General features: G+C 40.9%; 1 protein-coding gene across 1 annotated transcript; it reads right to left on the minus strand.

Annotated features, from left to right (window-relative positions):
* Positions 1–3763: 3763 nt before the first annotated feature.
* LOC137465584 (alpha-ketoglutarate dehydrogenase component 4-like) lies at positions 3764–10224 on the minus strand. Its single transcript, XM_068177654.1, has 4 exons — positions 10192–10224; positions 7525–7588; positions 5113–5315; positions 3764–3853 (listed from the first exon to the last, which is right to left on the minus strand). Exons 1-4 carry the CDS (start codon positions 10222–10224, stop codon positions 3836–3838), a joined length of 318 nt encoding a protein of 105 aa, XP_068033755.1. The 3' UTR covers positions 3764–3835.
* Positions 10225–26361: the final 16137 nt, after the last annotated feature.

The raw sequence follows: 26361 nt of genomic DNA on the forward strand, positions 1-26361 counted from the left end.
GCAGTCTGCTTGTCACTCACTCTCTCTCTCCACAGTCCCCACATGCCTGGGGAACAATGGCTTGTTTGTGGGTCGCATACACCTTTTGCCACAGCCCCCCCACCCACCCGGGAAGCTGAAGCTGATTTTGCATGTGACTCACTCACACAGAACAAGACAACAGTAAGGTAAAATCTCCGATGTTATTGGCCATTTCAAGGTGCTCTTGGATCCCACACCTCTGAGTCTCTAGTGTTTGCTGCTCTCAACCTAGAAGCTTTTAAGCCTAGATGCTCTTGAGTTTAGCACTCCCGAGTCTCTTGTGTGGTTTAGACCCTCAACCTGGCAAAGTTTCTATTGGCCAACCCCAGATGCGATGCTCTTGGGTATCCCTCAATCCAGCTGTGTTGTTTACCCCTGGATGCTCTTAGGCATATCCTCAATCTGGCAGAATTTTATTAAATCCTGGATGCTCTTGGGCATATTTATCCCTCAACCCAGCAGAATTTTTTTAGGGGGCCCTCCCTTTTGTCTCATTTCCTAGTGAATTGTGCTAGGAAACTCCTCTGCTCCCTTCCTCTGAGGGGTCCAACCCCTCCCTGGGACCCCGTCCCAGTCACCCCGGGGGATTCTCTCACTCCTTTTTTTCTCTCACTTCATCTATTTTCTGGCTGTTTTTCTTGCGAAAAGATGGAACTGCAGCGTGGGAGACTCTTCATTCACTTAGCAGGTCTGGGATAACCAGCCTGCTTCTCATACACACACACATTCATCCCCCCATACCTGCCCCCCCGAAAAGTACTTACAATCCTTTTTCCTTTCCAGGTCTTCATGTACACTAGTCTTAGGGGGCCAATTACTGTGGTTTTAGGAAACCTTTTCCCTTTTCTTTGTTTTATTGTCTCTTTTTGTCTACTGGGTAGGAACCTGCGTCTGCCAATCACGCCAGAAGAAACAGAGCGAGGCTGCCAAACTTGACAGGGCACGCCTTCCTCACTCGGAATCCTCTGAGGCTTCGGCAGCGAGGTGTTAGATCTGAGTCATGGCACCAATTGTGAATAATGCCATTCACTTGTGTTAAAATTTTAGAAGTTTAATAGTAATGAAATTAGTAATAAAGAGATAGGACAACAAAAACCAATAAAAAGCAAAGAATCATGAATGTCCACGTGCCCTGCACTCAGCCACAAAGCATGCCCCGCCAACAAAGGATTACCCCCCAAAAGCAATAGCCTATTGCATATCCACACATCTCACACATAACTCAAACATCTCAAACATTCCCCTCAAACCAGGGTGTTTCCATCCAATTTTAGCTTCCCCCCTCATCTTGTAAATCAATTTTCTTGGCTCCTCGAAGGCTGAGTGTTCCCGATAAGGAGGCAATAATTCTTTTCTTGGAATCTTGGTGTCTTGTTACTGTTATCTCTATCCAGGTAGGATAATGCGAAGAATTTCTTGATTATCTTTTCCATTTCTTGCACTAGTTACAAAAAGTATCTTACATCACATAGTTTCTATTTTAATATTATGCTTTAGCCTAAAAACTATATTTATCACACTACTTAAAAAAAAATACAGCACTACGTAAAAGAGATTAATACAGCACTTTCCAACATAACACATATAGTATTCATTTTAACATTTGCAAAGAGTCAATCATATAATATGCATTTTTCACACCGCGAGAATGGGGGCAGGTAAAAAAGAGATGGGGTTGGGGCAGCCTTGCTCTCGCTACTGGGCTTCGCAGGAGGACGGTCGGACCTGCAGCTTGGGGAAAGGAGTTCGCTGCTACCACCATAACCCAGCAGGGAACCTTTTTTCTGCTACTGAGCCCTGCATCCCCCTGCCCTACCAGGACATCCCGCAGGTTCCATCTATTGCGGTGGAGAGTTGATACATTCTCATCCACTGCCCCGGGATTTCTGTTCACCCCTGTTGTTCCAGCCTGCTGCTTCCGAGAGTCCTGCTAGGGGCACCGGGATCGGTTGCCCCAGGGGTTTGTGAAGCAAAGCCTCTCTTTCATCCCTTCCCGTCTCGGCAGAGCTGCCATTGCCACGTGCTCCCCGAGACCTCGCCGGAGCACCCCCTGCAGCCACGTGAGGATCACCACACCTGCCCTGTCCACCGGGAGCCTGCCAGCGCCCCTGCCGGCTGTGATCGTAACTACACCAAAGGGGAAAGTGCCACAGACGAAAAGGCTGTCGCTGGGTTCCTGGTTCTGTTTGTTGTTAATGCCGTAGTTGTTGTTGTTTGTTTGCTTTATTATACATACTAGTAAAGAACTGTTATTCCTATTGTCTTATCTTTGCCTGAGACCCCCTTAATTTCAAAATTCTAATAATTCAGAGGGAGGGGGTTTACATTCTCCATTCCAAGGGAGGCTTTTCTGCCTTCCCTACCAGACACCTGTCTTGTAAACCAAGACACCAGTGGCAAACACACACATGCACACCCCGCCTCCCCCCCAGCTGATCTAGGGCAGGTTGGAAAAGCAGCGAAAGAAAAAAACTTTGAGAAACCACTCCAAAAGCAAATTTCCCCACCACCACGTCGGGTTGTCCCGGGATTGCTAGCAATTACTGACCTTAAACAGATACACAATACATATACAATACACACACAGATATGAACTACATACTACACAGCAAAAAGAGCTACCTTTATATTACCTCCTGCAGAATCTTGGAACCATGGTGTCTCAATCTTAGGCTGCTGCATGGAATTCTTTAGATTGTGGCAGGAAATAATTCCTTGCAGGATGTTTCTGATCCAGGGGAAGGGTACCATGATGCAGGGACCAAAAATAAAAAGGTGAGCTGGACAGGAACAAACACAGATCCAAACCAATATGGTTAATCCAACGTTCTCCGTTTATTGTTTACAGACAGTAGTTTTTATACACTTCTAGATAGTTTACAATCGTGAGCACACTCTCATTGGCAAGCAAACATTGTTTGTTCCTGTCTTAAGGTGGCTAAAGTTTCACACTGCAGACCTATACTAATTCACACCTAGATAGCTCAGTACATTTGGTTATACCTTAACATAATTTCTGACTGCGCCACAAACTTATTCTTAACTGCGCCACAGGCTTCAAGGCCTCACTGAGGCCCACATCTGAGGCCTAGGCTGGGGTAGCTCAACCTTCACTTTAAACATATAAATCACTCACATCTAGATCGTGACCCATTTCTCTCAGAAATTCCTCTACAGTACCAGGCTCTCTTGTCCCATCTGGGTGTGCCAGAATAACTGTTGCCTTTGGCCCAACCTGGAAATGAAATTCAAGATAATTTTAGTAAGGAAGTAATATAAAAGAGGATCTTTATTTGAAGGCCTTCAGGAGCAGTTATGGAAAGATGTCCACAAAAGCCCATCCACATGGGATGAATACAGTTTTATAAATTTTAGCAAATTAGCATAATTGGTAAAAAGCGCCAATTAGGAGGACAAGTGGTGATGCAATTCCTTTCCAGGTCAAGCCCCTTCTCTGGAGCCCCCTCCTTCAGCATTAGCTGTACTTTTTCCATGAGCATGTATCTCAAAGAGTTGTTCTCGGCCTTGGCTCCCAGGAAGAACCAAGATAGCACAGAGCCTTGTACCTCCTGGGGTTTGGAGCTCTGGAATTTGTTTTGTCTTTCTGCCTAGGGAAAGGCCATGGAAAAGTACTGGGAAAATGAGTCACTAATCCAATAGGCTACAAAGCTACAAATATATGTGCGAAGAATACAGAGAACATAGAAAAAAAAAGGCAAACCACAAACAAGCATCACAATCATAATATTAAGGAAATGCCTTTATTGTGAATGTAATATTTCATTCTTCAACAGTGGCAAATAATCTTCTATATTTATTCTGGACCTCCACGCTGTAAAATAAAAGCATATAGTTAAATGTGTTCCACTAAAAGAATGGAAAATGGAGATGAAATAATTTTCAGTGTTCTAGATTAACAAATAGAGCTTTAGTTTTAATTTTTGATTTAGACATTGATTTTTAACCTGTATAGGAGCATACACAGAGTGTCAAAGTATCAGCATCTACCCATAAGAACTCCATTTTTTCAGGGGAGAATACAAAAAGATCAATACCTGCAACCTATATATATAGCTTCTTCCACTTCTCCCACTCAGAAGAAACATGTCTCTTACTCACTTTAGAAAGGTCTGATAAACACAGCACTAGTAAACAGAAGTTTTAGAATTATTTTCACTGCCCAAATTCCAAAGCAAAAACAAACCCAAGGTCAGCCATTACAATCTTTTTGAGAAATCAGAAATGTACTCAATTCATTATTTTGCTAATGAAATTATTTTACAATTTACCTCACCATTACAAAATTTATGCTAGAGGACAAGGAGCATATTACTATGCAAAATGATTAATTTTATTCCTAATTATTTCTAATACTGATATACATGAAAGAAAACTGATTTCCTCTATTAATATGATCCCACTGTAGGTGTCCTTATAATTTAACAAAGCTATGTGGCTTTTCATTTCAAACTCACACCCGTCTCTCCAGTTCTTCATATTTTGTGCATTTTCCCATTTTAAGCATTGGTGTTTACAACTGAAAATTGTTACAGAACAAAAGCAGGTTTTTCTTGCCTTTTATGTACAATGGCATATTTGCAAATATTGCAGAAAATATTTATATCAAGTTTAATAAAATGTTTCTACTACTAGAAATACAAGCGATAACTTACTAATACATAACTTATACTATCTCGAGGAATATTTTAGACTTCAGTTGCCTGGTAATAGCCTTTGCTGGTCTAAGAACAGACTCTTGTGCTCCTGTACAGCATATTCAAATTACACATTAAACAGCTGTTACACAAGAGGTAGTGACTGTGATTAATGTAGGCTATGACTATCACAAGCTGTCTGCATGGCTGTATCTCTCTAATTAGTGACACCAGAAGCTACTAATTAGTGAGAGTTGGGTACCTTGCATATTAAGATTTTGTAGTTTGGGTACTGTGCATCAAAGCGGTGAAAACTCCAAGTATACACTTGCCAAGAATTACAATGTAATATCGTATTTTAAACTTGGAAGGAGGTGTAGAAATAAGATAAATACTAGGCAAATACAGACAATACACAACAATAAATGAAACTTACTTGAATATATTCAGTCTCTTCGTCTGACATTAGTTTTCGTCTGTATTTCTGAGGTAAGGTTCTTGTTGATTCAGAAGTGTCTGGTATATCTTGTACTCTACTAACAGGTGAAATATTTTGAAATCCTGGTGATCTGCCTCCTACAGACTCCTGTGCTTTTGAAGCACCGAGAGATGGCATACTTCTTTGTAGAGATTCCAGTACTGAAATCCAGATTGCAAAACCATTACAGAACTATAACAAGACTTTAAAATTAATTAGTGAGCAGCCAATAAAAGTTACCAGTTATTGACAATTTTCTTCATTATAAAAAATACTAAAAATAATTAAAATAATTAAAAGAGACTCTACTTCTCACAAGCTGTTTTTATTGTTGTTAATATATACCAAGAACACGGTGAAAAAAATCTGAAAGCAAAAGAAAGCATATTTGAGTGGCAGAAATACGGATGTGGAAACAGAAGATAAATCAACATAGATCCTAACAAAGGCTTTTTCACTGGGAAGCTGTACTTGCAGAAGCAGCATTAAGTATCAAATGTGTGTGTGGAGGGGATTATGTAGAAAGATAAATAAATAACATCCAACTAAGATGATGCTTTTTGTTTACTGCAGCTGTAAAGACAAACAAATGAAAAAGAGGTAGAGGCTTAGAGAAAGAAAAAGCTCACAACTATGGCATACCACAACATGTAATAGAATGCTATACCCAGTCTTAATATTACAAAATGGCATCAAGAAAGTAAGGTGCCAAACAGAGCAAGGAGGAAAAGAACCCATCAAAAGGAGCAGAATCTGAACAGGGAGCATGCCATTAAACTGAAATTTTAAAATTTAAGAGCAAAAGGCAAAGGGAACAGAAGATGAAAACAAAAGAAAACAACACACAGATGGTAATAGCTTTGGCTAGTAATGACTACAAAGTATTTTTAAGAAGTAACATACATTATATATTAAAAAAAAGAAAGTTTCTCCAAATTTGTTTTATATACCACATAAATATTTAGAAATTTGCCTAAGATTTTCTTCTATTGTATTTTTTAAAGTCTGAAGTATATTTGCAATAGAAGCATTAGCCAACCAAAAACCCGAAGTCAAGATTAAAAAATACCTGACCTAATACTGCTGTTGCTTAAGCTCAGATACAGTCCCTACTACAGTTTTCCCTTCCCTGTTTGAGACCATCATGTTGCAGTAGTAATATAATAATAGAATTTGGCTGACCTTTAAAGCACTCACATCCCTAAAAGTATAGTCTTGATCTGCAGAGCTGTGTGTAGTTATGTAGAAACAACATTCTGGTATGGTGAAACAATTATTGCTACAGCATTCAAGCAAAGTGAAGTAGATTGCAATTCACTAGTGAAGCAGCAGAAATTAATTAATGTATAAAGGTCTAACATACTTAAATATATAACCACAAAAATTTTGTGATGCAAAGATAAGCATAAGCTAAGTAACATGTTTTTAAGCTTTTGAGAAAGCAATTCACTGGCATGAAAGGTGGTGCAATTGGCTGAACTGGGCACAACATACAAAATTCTGACTGAAAGTTATCGCAGAATATAGTTCCTGAAGAATTCACAAGTAAGTCAGAAGTGGCACTGATGTTCATTGTAGATACTTTGCAGTGTTAATGGATAAACTAAACTTAAAGCTAAATCCTAAATATAATGCTGTGGCAAATACATAGTATGGTATAATTTCTAAACAAATGAGAATAACAACAGAGCTTCTTAAAATATCTACTACTTTAGTTTCAAATGCTTTATTGACTCAAAAGGAATATTAAAACAACATATAGCTCATTAACTTTGATTTTCTAAATGTAACAGTATTGAGGTTCCTATAAATATAAACATAGCTATAGGTGTAAAAATTAATATCAAAGATTGCAATGAAAATTTTTTCTCAGCATCAATTATTAGCACAAAAAAACACTTCTAAAAATGTACAGTGGAATGGCTCTTAGCCATAAATCAGGGTTTTAAATGCCACCACCATCACACACTCCAATTAGGAAAAGAAAGGATGAAGAAAATGCAACATCATTTTCTGCAAAGATCACCAAATGCCTAAGGCTGCTTCAAATTCACTTGGATACTATCACTTCAGGCAAATATTAGTATTTTCAAAAATGTGACTTCTTATATAAGTAGAAAAACATCACTAGATATCCTTGTGATTCTGCCTTGACCAAAAAATAAAGGCATGCATGTATTATTTATATTCCCACAGTTGTATGGAGTCTGAAAAGGAAGCCTTCAAACAAAAACAACGATGATTCAGAAACCCTGCTCAAAATCAGTTGAGTTGCATAGTCAAAGCAGAAAAATTGTGCGCTGATTCTTATATACAACAGTTTATGCAAAGAAAGATGGCTTAAGTTGTATCTATAGATGAAATACTTACTTTTAGGTCTGGGACTACTTTTTATGTCTGGGAACATTATTAAGGGAGTATGTGGCTTGACTACCTAGAACAAGACAACATAATAGGAGAAATAGGGAGAATAAAATATATTTCTAGACAAACATTAATAAAATGGAACACACAACAAATTAAACAACCATTTCTATACTGCTACTCTGTGCACCAGCACTGTGATAAAATTACTACTTGAATTTTATTTTTACACAAAGAGAAATTTCACCTTAAAAGGCACTACCCCACCCTAGTGTTCGGAACAGGAATAAGCATTCTCTTCCTTTTCTCGCAGCAATCAGTGTGTGTGCAGAAATAGCTACTACAGCAGCAAAAAATGGAATGATGAAGTTTTAGCATGCGAAATTGCTAGCAGTGCTCTTTACCTGTACATATTTCTTCAGCTGGCTGGCTGGGATGGACTAGTTCCATTAAGAAAAAAACCCTATAAATTATAACGTCTGGTATTCACAGCCACTGTGCTTATTTTTAAAATATGTGTTTTCAAGAAGACTCTATGTTTCACCTTTGAAGGTGTGAAAAACGCCAATCACTTGGTTTTTAAAATTTTAAAAGTTTAATAATAATAAAAGAGTAATACAATTAGAGTAATGAAAATTTAGAGTTAGGACAATTACAAGACAATAAAAAGCAAAGAATTACAGACATCGGGATGCTCTCGGGCACTTAAGCCCGATAAGCATACCTTGTGAACAAAGGAATAACCTTTAAAAGCAACAGCCTGTTGCATATTCATATATCTCATACATGATGCATAAATCCCTTGCAAATTAAGAACTTTTCTGGTTTTTGTCAACTTCTTCCCCTTAATCCTGGTGGTTCCATAAAGACGGAGAGAAGGTGGAAGAATGTTTGTCTTTTCCGATAAGGAGGCAGTAAATCTTTATGGGCCCCCATCACTGCCAACTCTGTGCGAAGAGCTTCTTGATTATCTCATCTCTTGCTTGAGCTAGTAAAAAAAAAAAAAAAAACACATACATAGGTTCTATTTTAACTACAAAACTACATTTACCATACTATTAAAATGTTAATACAGCACTTCTAATCAATATAACATAATTCATATAGTATTCAATTTAATATTTGCGAAAAGCCAATCATAAAATATGCATTTTTCACAATCCTTCCTCTTATTCTTTATAAATCATTTGGCTTGAGCAATATTTCTTATCCAATTGCATTCTTTTGACTATGTTGGTAATCAAATAAAAGATGGGATTAAATGAGGAAGAAACATCAGAACAGTTGTAAAACATCCAAGGAAGAATCCTAATTTCTTCCCCTATCCCATCCTCAATACATTACCCCATCAGTTAGTTTTTAACATTGTTTTCCCACATTTGGACCGGTATCTGGGTTATTTCTTTCTCATATTCTTTTTTTTTTTTTCCCCAGGATGACTTTCCCATTGTCATCTATTTTCAACAATCTGATACATTAAATTTTCCACAAACACCACCTTCTTTAGCCAATACATAGTCTAAAGCCAATCTATTCTGATACACTAGAGTTTTTGTTTGGCTTTGCTGATTCAATATTAATTCCAATGCCTGAGCGGCTTTGTTTGTTATCTTCTCTATGACTGCTTGGAATCTTATAATATGATTCCATATATAATTTGGGTTTAATACAGAGGTAGATCGCTGTGCTGGTCTCACCTTTTTGTTTACTAATTGCCTTTTTGCCGAATCTTGGACTGTATTTCTGAAATCAAATGTAAAACAAATCCACCTCTCTCCTTTTGGACATTCAATGCCCCATCGATTACCACTTTTTCTTAAGTTCCCCGTAATCCAATATTTTTCCCCATTTTGCCTGCAGGTACTTAATTTGGATGGGTTATAACAGTGGCTGTTGACTTGGGTGTGTGTAACAAAAAAGGAACTTTGGTTTCTTTCCATGTAATATTTCTGTAGCATTTGTGACACGATCTTGCCGGTATCTCGAAAGGTAAAAGACAACAAATGAGAGACAGAAACAGGAATAACAGAGGTCTGGTATGGCTTATACCCTCACCTCCCCTGCCTATGGAGTTGCTTCCCATAGCAGGTATGTGTGATCTTCTCGGTGGCGAGTACAGTGGTCAATCCAGGCTTGCCCTCTGTTTCCTTTGTTACTCTTTTTACTAAATATTTTTAGGCAAGTCCTTTTCAACACACCTTAACTGAGGTTTCCCACCATTCCTCAGGGATCTCTCAGTCAACAGGCACTGATAATTCCTATCCACAAAACAAAGTTACTACTTCAATTGTTTTGAGTTCTATCTGTATAGGGGATAGATTCAGTACTTGATACTTCTTGCAACGAGAGCATAGATTTTGTGAGCTACAATACCAATTATTCCCATAATTTGAACATTTACTTATAACCCAGTTAGCGTGTCCAGCACTAGAATGAATCAAATAAAGTATACAGTATAATACTAATGGTAATTTCCCTTCTTCCCTGTACAAGTCACAGGCTAAGGCCAGAATGTGAGAACTCTGATTAAAATAGTCTTGATCTTCCTGTTTGAAGTGGTAATGTTCCTCTCCTAAGGAGGTGTCAGAGGCGTCTGAGGGCTTATTTAGGCAGTGCTTAAAACCAGTGATGTAAGCTTTGCCTTATTTCTCAGTTAGGTGTTATTCTTTGTACCTTCCGTGGTTCATTTGGGTTTTCCCAAACCATTACCACCCAGTCCCAGTCAAAAGTCAATTTGATATCACCCGGTTTAGATGTGATAGTCCATTTTTCAAGGTTCTTCACAAGTTCTTTGATTTTGCTGTCATGAATTCACCCTCTTTCCGTGGTTCAGATTGCTACTTTAGTGGTACCTGGAAAGGACTTCTTAATAACACAGTGTTAAAAGAAAGACAATACTGCATTAAGTTTTACCATTAGTTTTCTTCAAAACTTTCTGGGTTTAACAAAAAGCTTTTTTCTACAGCCGCTTCTTCTTCTTGTGTCCAGCTGTTTTAATAGCTGCAGAGGCCAATTCTTCTTCCTGTGAGCTATAATTATTTAAATAAAAAAAGACCAGGCCAATTTTAACACGACATGTATCACATCTCTTGTTTTTTACTTTTTGGGCAACATTTAACTGTTTTAGTCTTACAGACCCATTCTTCAGAACAAAAGCCTCCTCTTCTTAACAACAAAAAACCAGAAAGAGAAAAGAATTCTTGCTTAAACAAATAAATCACTTTGTGAAAGTCAGCTATCTCTGCCTTGATCCTATCTCTAGTGGTGGTCCCTCTTTTTTTTTTTTTTAACAGTCTTGTGTTTAACTTTGTCCTTTGCCTGCCTCTCTCTTTTTCTCTCCCTCTCTTTTTCTCTCTTCACATTTTAACATCCACATTCCAGCATCAGTCCACCTTCTAACATCAGTCCACATTCCAATGTCTCAGAGAGGTAAGTCTGCCAATCACCCCTCCCCCTTTTTCAACTTCTTTACAAATTAAATTACTTTTGTTATGTGCGTTTTGCAAGCATGCAATTCATGGCACTCTCCACCAAGGCTACTAGCCACTCACAGCTGACACAGTGCCAAAACTAAAGACTTGTTTTTCTATCACAATTTTTTCCATTCACAAGCTCAAAAAGGTTGTAAGAACAAGGTAAACAACAACTTACTTCCAAAGTGACTCTACCTGTACCAAAAAATTTAAGACAATGCTAGTTAGTGCAATGCAATTTGCAACGAAGCCAAGGTTTGATTTGGGAAGGGCATCTGAGGACACAGAGCATGAGTTTTACAAATCCATATTTTGAAGAGAGAATGGACAAAACATGAATACAGTGGGGAGAGGCAGAAAGTAAGGAATTTGTCTCTGCAATACCTTCTCTTTGACCATTAGGAAACGCTGTTCAAAGAGGCTCCTGTGGTACAAACAATAATTGGATGGAAAGAGGCACTCTTGAATTTGAGCTTTAATGTCACAATTGGAAACAGCACCTGAGCACTGCAGTGGTGAAGCACCCTGCCTGCAAACTCACTAGAGGCAAGCTACTGCTGCCACGCTGCAGGGCTACCTGCAGCACAGAGGGAATCATGACTAAGCCCTCCCTGCAGGCCTGGGTAAACCACACAAGGAACCCACAACTTCCTCATAGCTCTCTAACTCATTCAAGAAATAAAACTACAGCAAGCAGAGATCCCCCGCACCATCTTTTTTATGTGTGTATGTCAGACATCCACAGTGATGCTGAAAGTAACAAATTAACAGCTTACATTAGAAGATACTTGTTATAAACGCCAATCACTTGGTTTTTAAAATTTTAAGAGTTTAATAATAATAAAATGGTTATAAAAATAGTAATACAATTAGAGTAATGAAAATTTAGAGTTAGGACAATTACAAGACAATAAAAAGCAAAGAATTACGGACGTCCGGATGCTCTCGGGCACTTAAGCCCAATAAGCATGCCTTGTGAACAAAGGAATAATCTTTAAAAGCAGTAGCCTGTTGCATATTCATACATCTCATACATGATGCATAAATTCCTTGCAAATTAAGAACTTTTCTGGTTTTTGTCAACTTCTTCCCCTTAATCCTGGTGGTTCCATAAAGACGGAGAGAAGGTGGAAGAATGTTTGTCTTTTCCGATAAGGAGGCCGTAATTCTTTATGGGCCCCCTTCATTGTCATCTCTGTGTGAAGAGTTTCTTCATTATCTCATCTCTTGCTTGAGTTAGTAAAAAAAACCCCCACATACATAGGTTCTATTTTAACTACAAAACTACATATACCATACTATTAAAATGTTAATACAGCACTTCTAATCAATATAACATAATACATATAGTATTCAATTTAATATTTGCGAAAAGCCAATCATAAAATATGCATTTTTCACAATCCCTCCTCTTATTCTTTATAAATCATTTGGCTTGAGCAATATTTCTTATCTAATTGCATTCTTTAAACTATGTTAGTAATCAAATTAAAGATGGGATTAAACAAGGAAGAAACATCAGAACAGTTGTAATCCTAATTTATTCCACTATCTATTCTTAAATACATTATCCCATCAGTTAGTTTTTAACATTGTTTTCCCACTTTTGGACCGGTATCTGGGTTATTTCTTTAATTCTAATGCCTGAGCGGCTTTGTTTGATATCTTTTTTATGACTGCTTGGAGTCTTATAATACGATTCCGTATATAATTTGGGTTTAATACAGAGGTAAATTGCTGTGCTGATTTCACTTTTTTTTTACTAATGGCCTTTTTGCCTAATCTTGGACTGTATTCCTGAAATCAAATGTAAAACAAATTAATCTCTCTCATTTTGGACATTCAATGCCCCATCTATTACCACTTTTTCCTAAGTTCCTTGTAATTCAATATTTTTCCCCATTTTTCCTGCAGGTACTCAGTTTGGATGGGTTATGACAGTGGCTGTTGACATGGGAGTGTGTAACAAAAAAGGAACTTTGGTTTCTTTCCATGTAATATTTTTTGTAGCATTTGTGACACGATCTTGCCAGTATCTCAAAAGGTAAAAGACAACAAATGAGAGACAGAAACAGGAATAACAGAGGTCTGGTATGGCTTATACCCCCACCTCCCCTGCCTATGGAGTTGCTTCCCATAGCAGGTATGTGTGATCTTCTCGGTGGCGAGTACAGTGGTCAATCCAGGCTTGCCCTCTGTTTCCTTTGTTACTCTTTTTACTAAATATTTTTAGGCAAGTCCTTTTCAACACTCTTTAACTGAGGTTTCTTACCATTCCTCAAGTATCTCTCAGTCAACAGGCACTGATAATTCCCATCCACAAAACAAAGTTATTACCTCAGTTGCTTTGAGTTCTATCTCTATAGGGGATAGATTCAGTACTCAATACTTATTGCAATGAGAACATAGATTTTGTGAGCTCCAATACCAATCATTCTCATAATTTGAACATTTACTTATAACCCAGTTAGCGTGCCCAGCACTGGGATGAATCAAATAAAGTATACAGTATAATACTAATGGTAATTTCCCTTCTTCCCTGTACAAGTCACAGGCTAAGGCCAGAATGTGAGAACTCTGATTAAAATAATCTTGATCTTCCTGTTTGAAGTGGTAATGTTCCTCTCCTAAGGAGCTGTCGGAGGCATCTGAGGACTTATTTAGGCAGTGCTTAAAACCAGTGATGTAAGCTTTGCCTTATTTCTCAGTTAGGTGTTATTTTTTTGTACTTTCTTTGGTTCATTTGGGTTTTCCCAGACTATTACCACCCAGTCCCAGTCGAAAGTCAATTTGATATCACCCGGTTTAGATGCGATAGTCCATTTTTCAAGGTTCTTCACAAGTTCTTTGATTTTGCTGTCGTGAATTCACCCTCTTTCCGTAGTTCAGATTGCTGCTTTAGTGGTACCTGGAAAGGACTTCTTAATAACACAGTGTTAAAAGAAAAACAATACTGCATTAACTTTTACCATTAGTTTTCTTCAAAACTTTCTGGGTTTAACTAAAAGCTTTTTCTACAGCTGCTTCTTCTTCTTGTATCCAGCTGTTTTAATAGCTGCAGAGGCCAATTCTTCTTGTGAGCTATAAGTAGTTAAATAGAAAGACCAGGCCAATTTTAACACGACATGAATCATATGTTTTGTTTTTTACTTTTTGGGCAACATTTAACTCATTCTTCAGAACAAAAAGCCTCCTCTTCTTAACAACAAAAACCAGAAAGAGAAAAGAGTTCTTGCTTAAACAAATAAATCACTTTGTGAAAGTCAGCTATCTCTGCCTTGATCTTATCTCTAGTGGTGGTCCCTTTTATTTATTTATTTATTTATTTATTAACAGTCTTGCGTTTAACTTTGTCCTTTGCCTGCCTCTCTCTTTTTCTCTCCCTCTCTTTCTCTCTCTTCACATTTTAACATCCACATTCCAGCATCAGTCTACCTTCTAACATCAGTCCACATTCCAATGTCTCAGAGGGATAAATCTGCCAACCACCCCTCCCCCTTTTTCAACTTCTTTACAAATTAAATTACTTTTGTTATGTGCGTTTGGCAAGCATGCAATTCATGGCACTCTCCACCAAGGCTACTAGCCACTCACAGCTGACACAGTGCCAAAACTAAAGACTTGTTTTTCTATCACAATTTTCTCCATTCACAAGCTCAAAAAGCTTATAAGAACAAGGTAAACAACAATTTACTTCCAAAGTGACTCGACCTGTACTAAAAAATTTAAGACAATGTTAGTTAGTGTACTGCAATTTGCAACGAAGCCAAGGTTTGATTTGGGAAGGGCATCTGAGAACACAGAGCATGAGTTTTACAAATCCATATTTTGAAGAGAGAATGGACAAAACATGAATACAGTGGGGGGAGACAAAAAGTAAGGAATTTGTCTTTGCAATACCTTCTCTTTGACTGCTAGGAAACGCTGATCAAAGAGGTTCCTGTGGTACAAACAATAATTGGATGGCAAGAGGCACTCTTGAATTTAAGCTTTAATGTCACAATAGGAAACAGCACCTGAGCACTGCAGTGGTAAAGCACCCTGCCTGCAAACTCACTAGAGGCAAGCTACTGCTGCCACGCTGCAGGGCTACCTGCAGCACAGAAGGAATCACGACCAAGCCCTCCCTGCAGGCCTGGGTAAACCACACAAGGAACCCACAACTTCTTCATAGCTGTCTAACTCATTCCAGAAATAAAACTACAGCAAGCAGAGATTCCCCCCACCAATTTTTTTTTTTTTTTTTAATGTGTGTGTGTGTCACACACCCACAGTGATGCTGAAAGTAACAAATTAACAGCTTACATTAGAAGATACTGAAACCTTTTCTTCATCCAGCTTTGTGTGTTCCCATTTATATATGTAGCCATCTCCAATTTGAGGTTAAAAAAAATGAGCCTTATTTTTCAAAAGTGCTATGCATGCACAACTCTAGCTGCTGTTCTAGGTGCACTGCAAGTAGTCAGCACTTCCAAAAACACAAACAAAACAAAAAACTAAAAAAGCAAAACACATTTGGGTACATGTAAAAGGACTGACTGAAAGAAAAAAATGTTTCTCACTGACCTGCCAAGTAGCTGGTGTTACCTTTAGTTTAACTTTACACACTGAGAACCATGTGATTGAACAGCTTCACATCGATTCAAAATAAATTAAAAGTAGGTCTGGCTATGTCACAGCTGTAAACTAGTTTCTCAACTTTAGAGTATAGCAAGTTACAAATTTCAAGATGAAAAATCACAATGCAAATTGGAAGAAATAATTTAAACTACTTGTCTTTGCTTGCAATTTTGATCATTTCCCTTTCTTCTGGAGAAAATAGTATCTTTATTATTGACCACATTTCTTCCCAGGTATAAATGCTTGAACTTAAAAATTGGTCTAATTGTTCAGCAGTGCTTATGGGATCCTTCAAAGTCCCTTTGATTTCTTCTTTAAAATTCCTGACCTCAGAAGAAGTTAAAGGAGCATTTACAAACTCAGTTCCACCCCCTCCCATCGGGACCTCTCTTAGTGGAAACAAATCCCAGTCTTTTTCTATAGCCTTTCTCCCGTGTTGTGAGGAAGAGTCTGGAGAATGTTGTTTTCTAACTGAACTTCTCGTGTTCCTATAAGAGGCGTCCTCCAGGTGCGAGGTTTTTTTGGCTGCAGCTGCAGTTACCAGGGGAACGGAGCTCAGGGGAGCATGGGCAGGGCTCGCTGCCGGAACCACCAAACGAGAGGGCATTTCCAGGGGATACCAGCCAGGAGCGTGGTTAATGGCGGCTGGGTCAGCTGTTCCCAGCAAAGGCGAAGCAGCAGCGGCGGTGCCCAGAGCAGCTGGCACAGTCAGAGTCGCTGGGGATGGGGCAGAGGAAACAGCCGCAGGAGGAGCTGCCAAAAATGGGACAGACGGGACGGACGGGAGCCCGCCAGGCGCGGCCGGCGGAGCGGCCGTGGACCAGCCGGGCGGCATGGGGGCAGGGACCGGTTGGGCAGCCGCGAGCAGCGAGACGGGGACTGGTACAGAGGCTGCGGGCGGCGAAACAGGCACCGGGACAGGCGCCGGCACTGGGACAGACGGAGCTGAAACAAGCGGCGAGCCAGGGCCCGGGACAAGCGGCTCGGCTGCGAGTGGTGTGGTTCTCTCTTGTTCCACTCCCTTTTCCTTTTTACTGGTTTTCTGTCCCATTTTTTTTTTTTTTTCCTCCAAAATCTTCCTCACATTTTCTAACAACCTAAATACTACCTTCTTTCAACTACCCATGCAAAAAATCCTTTCTCTCACAAACCATTCAACATAATACACCTCCCTCAAAAAAATAAAACTCAAAATAAACAATCTACATTACATATCTTCCACTCATTTCCATTTACTCACTTTTATCTCTCGCTCACTCTCACTCACATTCACAACCTCAAGCCTGTTCATTCATACTTCTAAACTTCACAATATTGTTACATATACTTTCATTCGTACACACTTACTCACTTTTATTTAACTCAAAACAAACAATCTACATTGCATATCTTTCACTAATTTCTATTTACTCACCTTTATTTTCCACTTACTTTCGCACACACATCTACACCCTCAGGCCTGTTCATTCATACTTCTACATTTCCCTTTATTTTATTGCACAGAGGAAGGAAACGTTAGCAAACCTCTTAGACTTACACAAAGGGATTTCTGTTGCCAGAGAATCGTGAATCGTGTAAGCCCCCACCCTGACCCCTTCCACCTCCCCGAGGTTTGGCTATCCCTCTTCCCTAGAGATAGCCTCAGAGTCAGGGGTTCGGACCTCCGTACCTTGCCCGATCTGGACTCCCCACACCCCCTCCCCCTGGGGGAATGGGTTAGACGACTACTTTACGCAGCCGCGGTGCTAAAAGGTCCTACGATACTGAGCCGTCCTTGCTTTGGGGGCAGCCTCTCTGGGTTTCAGTACCGCTGGGCCTCTGGGAAGGGCCCTGAGTTTTTGCAGGGTTTTGCCTAAGCCCCCACCCTCAGGGTACTTGTTGGTGCGGGTCCCACCATCGCATACACAACAAGTAAAGGTACCTTTTGTCAACCCTGGGTGCTCTTGAGGATTAATATCTCAACCCAGCAGCAACCCTGGGTGCTCTTGAATATTAATCCCTCAACCCAGCCCATTCAATTCAATCTCGCCGGGGGGATTCTCTCACTCTTTTATCATTCGCTTCGTCTCTGTACTGGCCGCTTTTCTTGCGAAAAAGACGGAAACGCAGCATGGGAGACTACAGCACTCACTTAGCAGGTCTGGGGTAACCAGCCCACCTCTCATTCACACACATTCATCCCCCCTTATCCACCCCATTCACACACATTCTTCCCCCCTTATCCACCCCATCCCAACAAATACTTACCTATCCCTTGTCCTTGGGTCTTTGTTCTTCGTGTACACTTTGGTCTTAGGGGCTAATTACCGCGGTTTTAGGGAATCCTTTCCCTTTTCTTTGTTTTATTGTCTTCTTTTGTCCATCGGATCGTAACCTGCATCTGTGGTCACACCAGGGGAACAGAGCGAGGCTGCCTAATCAGGGCAGGACGCGTCTTCTCACTCTAATTCTCCTACAGCACCCACAGCGAGGTATTAGGAACCATCCTCTGCTACCATTTGTTATAAACGCCAATCACTTGGTTTTTAAAATTTTAAGAGTTTAATAATAATAAAATGGTTATAAAAATAGTAATACAATTAGAGTAATGAAAATTTAGAGTTAGGACAATTACAAGACAATAAAAAGCAAAGAATTACGGACGTCCGGATGCTCTCGGGCACTTAAGCCCAATAAGCATGCCTTGTGAACAAAGGAATAATCTTTAAAAGCAGTAGCCTGTTGCATATTCATACATCTCATACATGATGCATAAATTCCTTGCAAATTAAGAACTTTTCTGGTTTTTGTCAACTTCTTCCCCTTAATCCTGGTGGTTCCATAAAGACGGAGAGAAGGTGGAAGAATGTTTGTCTTTTCCGATAAGGAGGCCGTAATTCTTTATGGGCCCCCTTCATTGTCATCTCTGTGTGAAGAGTTTCTTCATTATCTCATCTCTTGCTTGAGTTAGTAAAAAAAACCCCCACATACATAGGTTCTATTTTAACTACAAAACTACATATACCATACTATTAAAATGTTAATACAGCACTTCTAATCAATATAACATAATACATATAGTATTCAATTTAATATTTGCGAAAAGCCAATCATAAAATATGCATTTTTCACAATACTGAAACCTTTTCTTCATCCATCTTTGTAGGTTCCCTTTTATATATGTAGCCACCTCTAATTCTGGGTCAAAAAAATGAGCCCTATTTTTCAGAAGTGCTATGCATGCACAACTCTAGCTGCTGTTCTAGGTGCACTGCTAGTAGTCAGCATTTCTAGAAACATTAACAAACAAAAAAAAAAAAACAAAGAAAGCAAAACACATTTGGGTACATGAAAAATGGACTGGATGCAAGGAAAGAATGTGTCTCATTGACCTACCAAGCAGCTGATGTTGCCTTTAGTTTAACTTTACACACTGAGAACCACTTGATTGAACAGCCTCGCATCGACTCAAAATAAATTAAAAGTAGGTTTGGCTATGTCACAGCTGTAAACTACTTTTTCAGTCTTAGAGTACAGCAAGTTACAAATTTCAAGATGAAAAATCACAATGAAAATTGGAAGAAATAATTTAAACTACTTGTGCACAGTAAAGAGCAAAGAATTAGCTGAATCAACAGCTCAATTAAGACATTTGCTCAGTATGAAGCATCTTCCCCTATTTCCGTCTCTAGCCCAACCTTCCTTGTTAATTTTTTCTTTTTTTCTTGTTACTTTTACAGTATCGTTGCTCACACTATAATATTTTGGAATATTTAACAGACAGGTTCTTTTTGCCCCTGTGTCTACTACAAATTCTAATTCTTTTTCTTGGGGACCCACTTTTAAAGTTATCACAGACTCTAGATGGTATTTGTCCCTTAAAAAAATCGAGCTTCTAACTTCCCTATTCTTCTTCTGTGCTTATCTCTCAGAAGATTTTCAGATCTGTTGCTCGCTTAGGACAATCTCTCTTATAATGTCCTTTGCTCTTACAGTAAAAGCAGACATTCCTGGAATGCTCCTGAGATTTGGTTTGTATTGGGGTTTTATTTTTTTTTCTGTTCCCCCTGTCTCTACTACTGTCATATCTAGGAGTAGTGTTTGTGTGTTTTTGATTTTTTTCTTGTAATTGTTTTCTCACATGGTGACTGCCACAATCCTTGCTTTTAGTTTGGCTTTGGCCATAGACTTTCTGAGCCTCCTTTAATAAATCATCTAATAATTTGTCATGCTGATCTTCCATTTTTTCCATTATCTGGCCAAGCACAAAGTTAATCTTTAACAAAGCTTTTCTCACATCAGTCTCAGGATCCATTCTGGAACGTTGCCTTATATTGCAGTTCTTTAAGGAATGGTATCACCCTGCAGCAGACCCCCACAGATAGGAATGTTAGAATGACCCTTAAACCCTAGAGGGAACCTATTGGCCAGAGGCCAGATGGCCCCAACCCCCCAGAACCTGGATAAAAACCCACTCCGCCATGGTTCGGTCTCTTTTTCCTCCTTCTCCCCAGAAAATAAACACATGGAAACTGAGCCTCTCTCTCCTGGCTTCTGAAGCTCTGCTCCTTGGCCGTCCCCCAAGACTGAGCTAGCATAACAGTTCAGGGGGGCAGTCAGAGGGGTTTGCATCAGCTGGCGCTCAACGTGGTCTTTTAAAAGTCCACGGAGTAGCTGGAAGTCCTTATTTCAGGATTTCATGAGCTCTTGGGCTGTTCAGCTACCTTGTAACTTTTAGCTGCTTTTAAGTGGTTAAAAGTTAACAGGATAGGATCGGGAACTCCTCTCTGCATTCAGAGAAGAGCCGATCTGAAGCTAGGACCCCTGACATCGGCAGGAAGACCCCCACAGCCCAACAGAAGTGGTAAGCCCCCTCGTTTCGCATCCCGGGAGCGGGGAGGGGGCAGGGACAGTGAAAAGCGGCGGCTGGCGGCAGCTAGGACCCAGGGCGGCCGCTTGTGTGTGAAAGTGGGCGTGTTCCTTTGGTTCGGAGATAGGAGCGGCGGGGCTAGCTCCGACCCGACCAGCCTGCAAAATCGGGGGGTAAACGAACGGGGACGGGTACCGAAGCCAGGGAACGCGGCGGGGCACCCCCCCCCTCTGTGCCGGGGACGACCGAAAAACCCAGCGGGAGGGAACCCCCCCCGCGGCGGCGCGGCCCCGCCCACCCCCCCTCCCTTCTCCCAAACGGCGGGAATATGGGAAAAAAAGTCCTGCTTTACGTTAGGGGAGAGAGTGAACATACTGACACGCGGAGCCAGACTCTAAAACTCAAAGACAGAGTGAGTTTTAAAGTAGGTATGTTTATTCGGCCGGACGCATGTGGGACATTTCCCCAAATACATGCGTGCCCCTTGCTTACACACGTGTTCTTTTATCCCCTGGAGTGTTACATATGCATTAAGTTTCTTCATGGGTCATTTCCTGGCTCCCCTCCCTCTCTGCTCTGTATGCTAATCAGCTTGTCGGTCCTCTGCGCCTGCGCAGCTGTCTGGTGGTCGTCCCAGGCTTCGGGGGTCGTAAAAGGGATGAAGTAAGAATGATCTTCTTCAGGCTGACTTTTCGACCCCACTGCTTTGCACATGCCCATTGATTCCTTGGCCACGGTCCAAGCCAGGGGCCAGGATCCATCTGTTTCCAGAACATAAGGGGCCCCATTTTTCAGTTGTCTTTACACCCTGTATCCTGTTTTTCATATACATTCTTCCTCCTTATCAGGTCTCTCCTTGCTGCTCTGCACGTAGTCTCTTCCTTTCCCATAGGCCAGGATACGGTATATTCTCACGTAACCTAAGGATGTGGCCCTAAGCAATATCCATTATTTTATATGCCTATTACTATTCAATACCTTCTAATTTCTATGATTAATATCTTCTAGTTCTAACCCCATGTTTCAGTCCCCCCTTTCAGGGTCTGTCCGAAAATCCCTCATGTTTGCCTCATGACTGTCTCCAAGGACTGAGACCCCAGACCCTGAAAGTAGCTCTAGCCTGGCTGAGGTGGAAAGTCTGCCAAGCCTTAAGGACTGGTATGCGATGCCATGGGAACTCAGTGCGAGAACAATGGACTGGTCATGGTGGACTGAGCCCTAATCAGTTCGTCCTGTACCTTCGGTCCTGTACCCTTGGTCCTGCACTGACGCGACGGTTACAACTGGTTCCCAAAACAACAAGTCCACACCCACCGTGTAGCCAGGAGAGCTGCCGCTTTGGCCAGATGCCACCCGCTTTGAGGAACCCTATAAAAGACTCAAGGAGTTTTGAGGACTTTGTCCGGACCCCACCTGGAGAAGACAGCCTATGAGCATCTCGTCAAGCTCCGAGGGCCTCGTCTCTTCAGACTGGTAGCTATAATCCCCTTCCCCTCTTTCTCTATCTTTCACTCTATCTCTTTATTTCTCTCCCACTATCGCAGTTGTTGGCACTAAATAAAAGTGCATTTTTGTTTAAGCAAAGTGTTGTGTCCCCTGCTGTGTCTTTTGTGCTTTGAGATCTCCAAAAAGAACCTATCAGGGACCCTGCATGCATTTGCGGACCCTGACACCCCCTTTTCAGCAAAATAGTCAATTCTTTTACTTAGTACAAGCTCCAATCACTACGATATGTCTCCCAATGCTTTACCATGTATCTGGGATAAAGAGGTTAGTATTGTTATTCGTTGTAACAATTTGTAATTCCAAATGAGTATCACAAAGGATAGTGTTAAACTTATACCTACTAATATTAGTAAAACAATAATGGGGTGACATAATGTATTTAGGATTCCAGTTGCAGTGGGCGACCATCCAAAAAGTGAATCCCACCAACTGTGACTTGCATCCTGTTTCACTCTTTGCAGAACCTTGTTTATTTCTTTTATGTCATGATGGACAGTAATTAAGGTTTTCTCCCCAGTTTTTTGAATATTCTTTAGAATTTTGACAAGGTCCTGATGTTTGATTAATTGTCTAATTAAAGTGAGGTTCATTCCAATAAGCGTGGGTGACAACCTGTGGTACATCTTATTGTTTGCATTAATTAGCTGATGAGACACAACTGGTGCCAAATACAGAAAGTCACACCCTGAAATCCTAACAAAGTTACAAATGCAAAAGTTAAGATAATTCTTACCGAGCAAAGTTACATTACCCTTATCTATTTCTATAAAAGTACACGCAGTTCTCAAACATACACAACCTTGACCAATATATACAAGTACAGTCCTTTGGTTCGTATCCGGATGAATCTCAAAGTGACAAACACCTTGTTCAGTATCAAGACATATATCTTGAGCATTGATTGTGTTACTCTCACAAATGAACCCCTGTTGTTCCCGGGTAACGCAAGATTCTAGATTCACAGTTTGCCATTTTTCACCCACTCTCCGTGCCCATGCCCTGTGCTCTGAAGGGTAGAGCACTGACTGCTCATGATTCAGTCCCAGTGCTATAATAGGATGAATAACATAAACTGTGGCATTGCGTATGGTGAGCACAAAGGCAGTAACTACGTTGTCAGTCGAGTCATAGGTAAAGTTTACCAAAGTGCACCAAGACTGAAATTTCTTCTCAAAATCTGTAGCACTGTCCCACACGGCCTTTCGAATTTCAATTGGAAAGGCTCCTTCGCTTCCTTCCCTTATAATTGAGGCAGCTGTTGATTGCAACCATAATTGTGCCTGTATACAGCTAAAGGCCAGAGACACATTATCCTGAACCACAGCAAGTGCATCTGTGATTGACCCATGGTCTTGGTCCTCTGCCTTTTTCAACCTTGGCAGTATTCTCGAGACCTGCCACTGACTGGTTCCCAATGCTAACAAAGATGACTGTAAAGGTTGTTTTAATTTAGTTAAATCACTTGTTGCAGTGGCTAATTTGTTCATTAATATTTCAGAATCAATTCCGTTTAGGACTCCCAGCCCTGTCCCTAATATTCCAGTCAGATCTCTTCACATTCTGCCTCCAGTATATGCTTGTTTCTGCAGCCAGGTCATCCAACCCTCAAAGGACGTTTTTAAAAAGGGAGAGCAGGCTGGTTGAATTTCAGAGATGTTAGTTTGCATTAGTAATTCAACACGCTTAAGAGACCATTCTGGGTTAAACAATAACTGCTGTTGGCCTGTATTTCTTATTACATATGGGCCGATTTTGTAAATTTCAGGTCCAGGCCCAAGAGGCGTGATTTGGGTTTGGGCTGGGGTCATGGGCTCAGTTGTAGCATTTATTTTAAACTTGAAGGAAAGCCCAATGGTATCCCGGGCCCAGAGACAAACTACCTCAACAGTCTGTATTAATGTAAAGTTACACTAACAGTCTATTTCACTTGAACGACTACAAACCTCCCAGTTTCCGTCCGTGGGAGATGTTAAAACACTAATTTGGGTTGCTCTCCTATGATCGGTTCCATTGATCATCCGACACCCTATCCTAATTTCTTCTCCTATGGTTCCTTGAAGTGACCATATTCTTTGTCTCTGCCACTCTTGTCTTTCGTATGCTTGGTTTCTGTGCATGACTACAGTTGATAGATTCAGACTTTTTATGTCAGAGTATTTTCCCATGGATCCAGTGTAACAAGTAAAGGCTTGGGACCAAGGCCATTCAGCATTACTCTGGCTAGAGGTGGGTTTTAGTTCTAGGATTGTGATTAGGGTTGCTAACAAAACAATTCTCCTGATTAGACTTTTGCAACCTAAATTGCTAAACACCCCCGACCACAATATACTCATTTTGTTCGAGTGAATTTTAGTTTCAGTTCATTATCACCCGATGTTACTTTCCAAGGGGCCTCAGGAGCTTTCTTTACTCGAGAGTGGTGAATCCAGGTGTTCTGCTCTTGGATCTTAATCACAGTGAAAGTGGTGAGAAGCACTTGGAACGGTCCTTCCCACTGCGGCTCCAAGGTCTTTTCTGTAAGAGACTTGACATACACATAATCCCCAGGCTGTATGTCATGCACTGGTCCATCTAGCCCTCTGCTCTGAGTTCCAGCCACGTGTTTTTCAATTTCTCTAAGCTGCTTACCTGAGGCCACCATGTAAACAGCCAGCCTTTCTTCCCCAATTTGGGTGGATATTCCTTTCTGTAAACCATATGGTCTCCCATAGAGCATTTCAAAGGGGCTCAGCTTTGTTTTGGTTGTGGGCTTAGTTCGGAGTCGCAACAATGCTAGTGGGAGAGACTGGGGCCAAGGCAAATTAACTTCTTGCCCTAGTCTCACAATTTGTTGCTTAATCAAATGATTCATTTTTTCAACTTGGCCACTTGACTGGGGGCGATATGGTGTGTGAAGTTCCCAATCTATGCCCAGAAGCTGACTGACCTGTTGTACTATTTTAGAAATAAAATGAGGTCCCCTGTCTGAGGATATTGTGGCTGGAACTCCAAAGCGTGGTATTATTTCTTGTAACAGCACCTTTGTTACCTCCCGAGCTTTTGCAGTCCTGGTGGGGAAAGCCTCTGGCCATCCTTGATGTGGTAACTGCATACCCAGCATGTCGCTTTCCATTGATGACGTAGCTGCTTCCATCAGTGAACCAGGTTTCCGCATCATCTGAGCGGCTGGAATAAGTGGCTTCGATGGTCTCCAGGCAATCGTGATGAATTGGTTCTCCTTGGTTCCCACTGAGAAAGGAAGCTGGGTTGACAATGTTAGTTACCACTATCTCAACATCATCTTGTTCTACCATGATAGCTTGGTATTTCAGAAATCGTTGTGGGGAGAGCCAGTGGCCACCCTTGGTTTCCAGGACTGAGGATACTGTATGAGACACTAGCACAGTCATCTTCTGGCCCAGGGTGAACTTACGGGCTTCCTGAATGTTCAGTACAACTGCGGCCACTGCTCTGAGGCAACCTGGCCATCCTTTCGCTGCTGCATCTAGCTGTTTAGAAAGGTAAGCAACTGCCCTTCTGTATGGGCCCAGGTCCTGTGCCAGTATTCCCAGGGCAATTCCCTGTTTCTCATGAGAGAAGAGAAAGAATGGTTTACTCACGTCTGGAAGTCCTAGAGCTGGAGCTGACATGAGGGCCTTTTTCAGCTGACCAAAGGCCTGTGTGGTTTCTTTTGTCCACTGAAGGTCTCTGCTTCCATTTGCAATGAGTGAATACAGAGGTTTCACAAGCAATCCGTAGTTGTATATCCATAGTCTGCACCATTCTGTCATACCCAGGAATGTTCTCAGTTCCTTTATCGTCTGAGGTTTTGGGGTTTGGCATATTGATTCTATGCGTTCTTTCCCCAAAGTCCCTTGTCCAGCACTGATTTCATACCCCAGGTAGATCACCTTCTGTTTTACCACCTGAGCCTTTTTCTTTGACACCCTATATCCCTGGAGCCCCAAAAAGTTTAAAAGGCTTACCGTCCAAGCCACGCACCCTTCTTCTGTGGGGGTGGCTATGAGGATGTCATCTACATACTGCAACATTTTGCCTTCTCCTGGTGGGGCTTCCCAGGATTCCAAATCCTTCGCGAGTTGTTCTCCGAACAGGGTGGGCGAGTTTTTGAAGCCTTGTGGTAAAACTGTCCATGTGAGCTGAGTTTTGCGTCCACTTTTGGGATTTTGCCATTCAAATGCAAAAATTTTCTGGCTGGTTTCATGGAGAGGGAGGCAAAAGAAAGCATCCTTCAAATCTAAAACAGTGAACCAAATTAGTTCTGGTGTTAAACATGTCAACAAGGTGTAGGGGTTGGCTACCACAGGGTAGAGATCCTCAGTGATCTTGTTAACAGCCCGTAAATCCTGCACGATCTGGTATGTCCCATCAGGTTTGCGGACAGGCAGGATAGGA

Source organism: Anomalospiza imberbis, assembly GCF_031753505.1.
Source record: "Anomalospiza imberbis isolate Cuckoo-Finch-1a 21T00152 chromosome W unlocalized genomic scaffold, ASM3175350v1 scaffold_31, whole genome shotgun sequence".
Taxonomy (NCBI): Eukaryota; Metazoa; Chordata; class Aves; order Passeriformes; family Viduidae; genus Anomalospiza; species Anomalospiza imberbis.

Coding starts and splice junctions, on each gene's coding strand:
- LOC137465584 (XM_068177654.1), bottom strand. CDS start 10,224: ATGGTTTGGGAAAACCCAAATGAACCACGGAAG. Junction 7,589..10,191: donor ACCCAAATGAACCACGGAAG/GTACAAAGAATA, acceptor GTCTTGTTCTAG/GTAGTCAAGCCACATACTCC. Junction 5,316..7,524: donor AAGTAGTCCCAGACCTAAAA/GTAAGTATTTCA, acceptor TCTGGATTTCAG/TACTGGAATCTCTACAAAGA.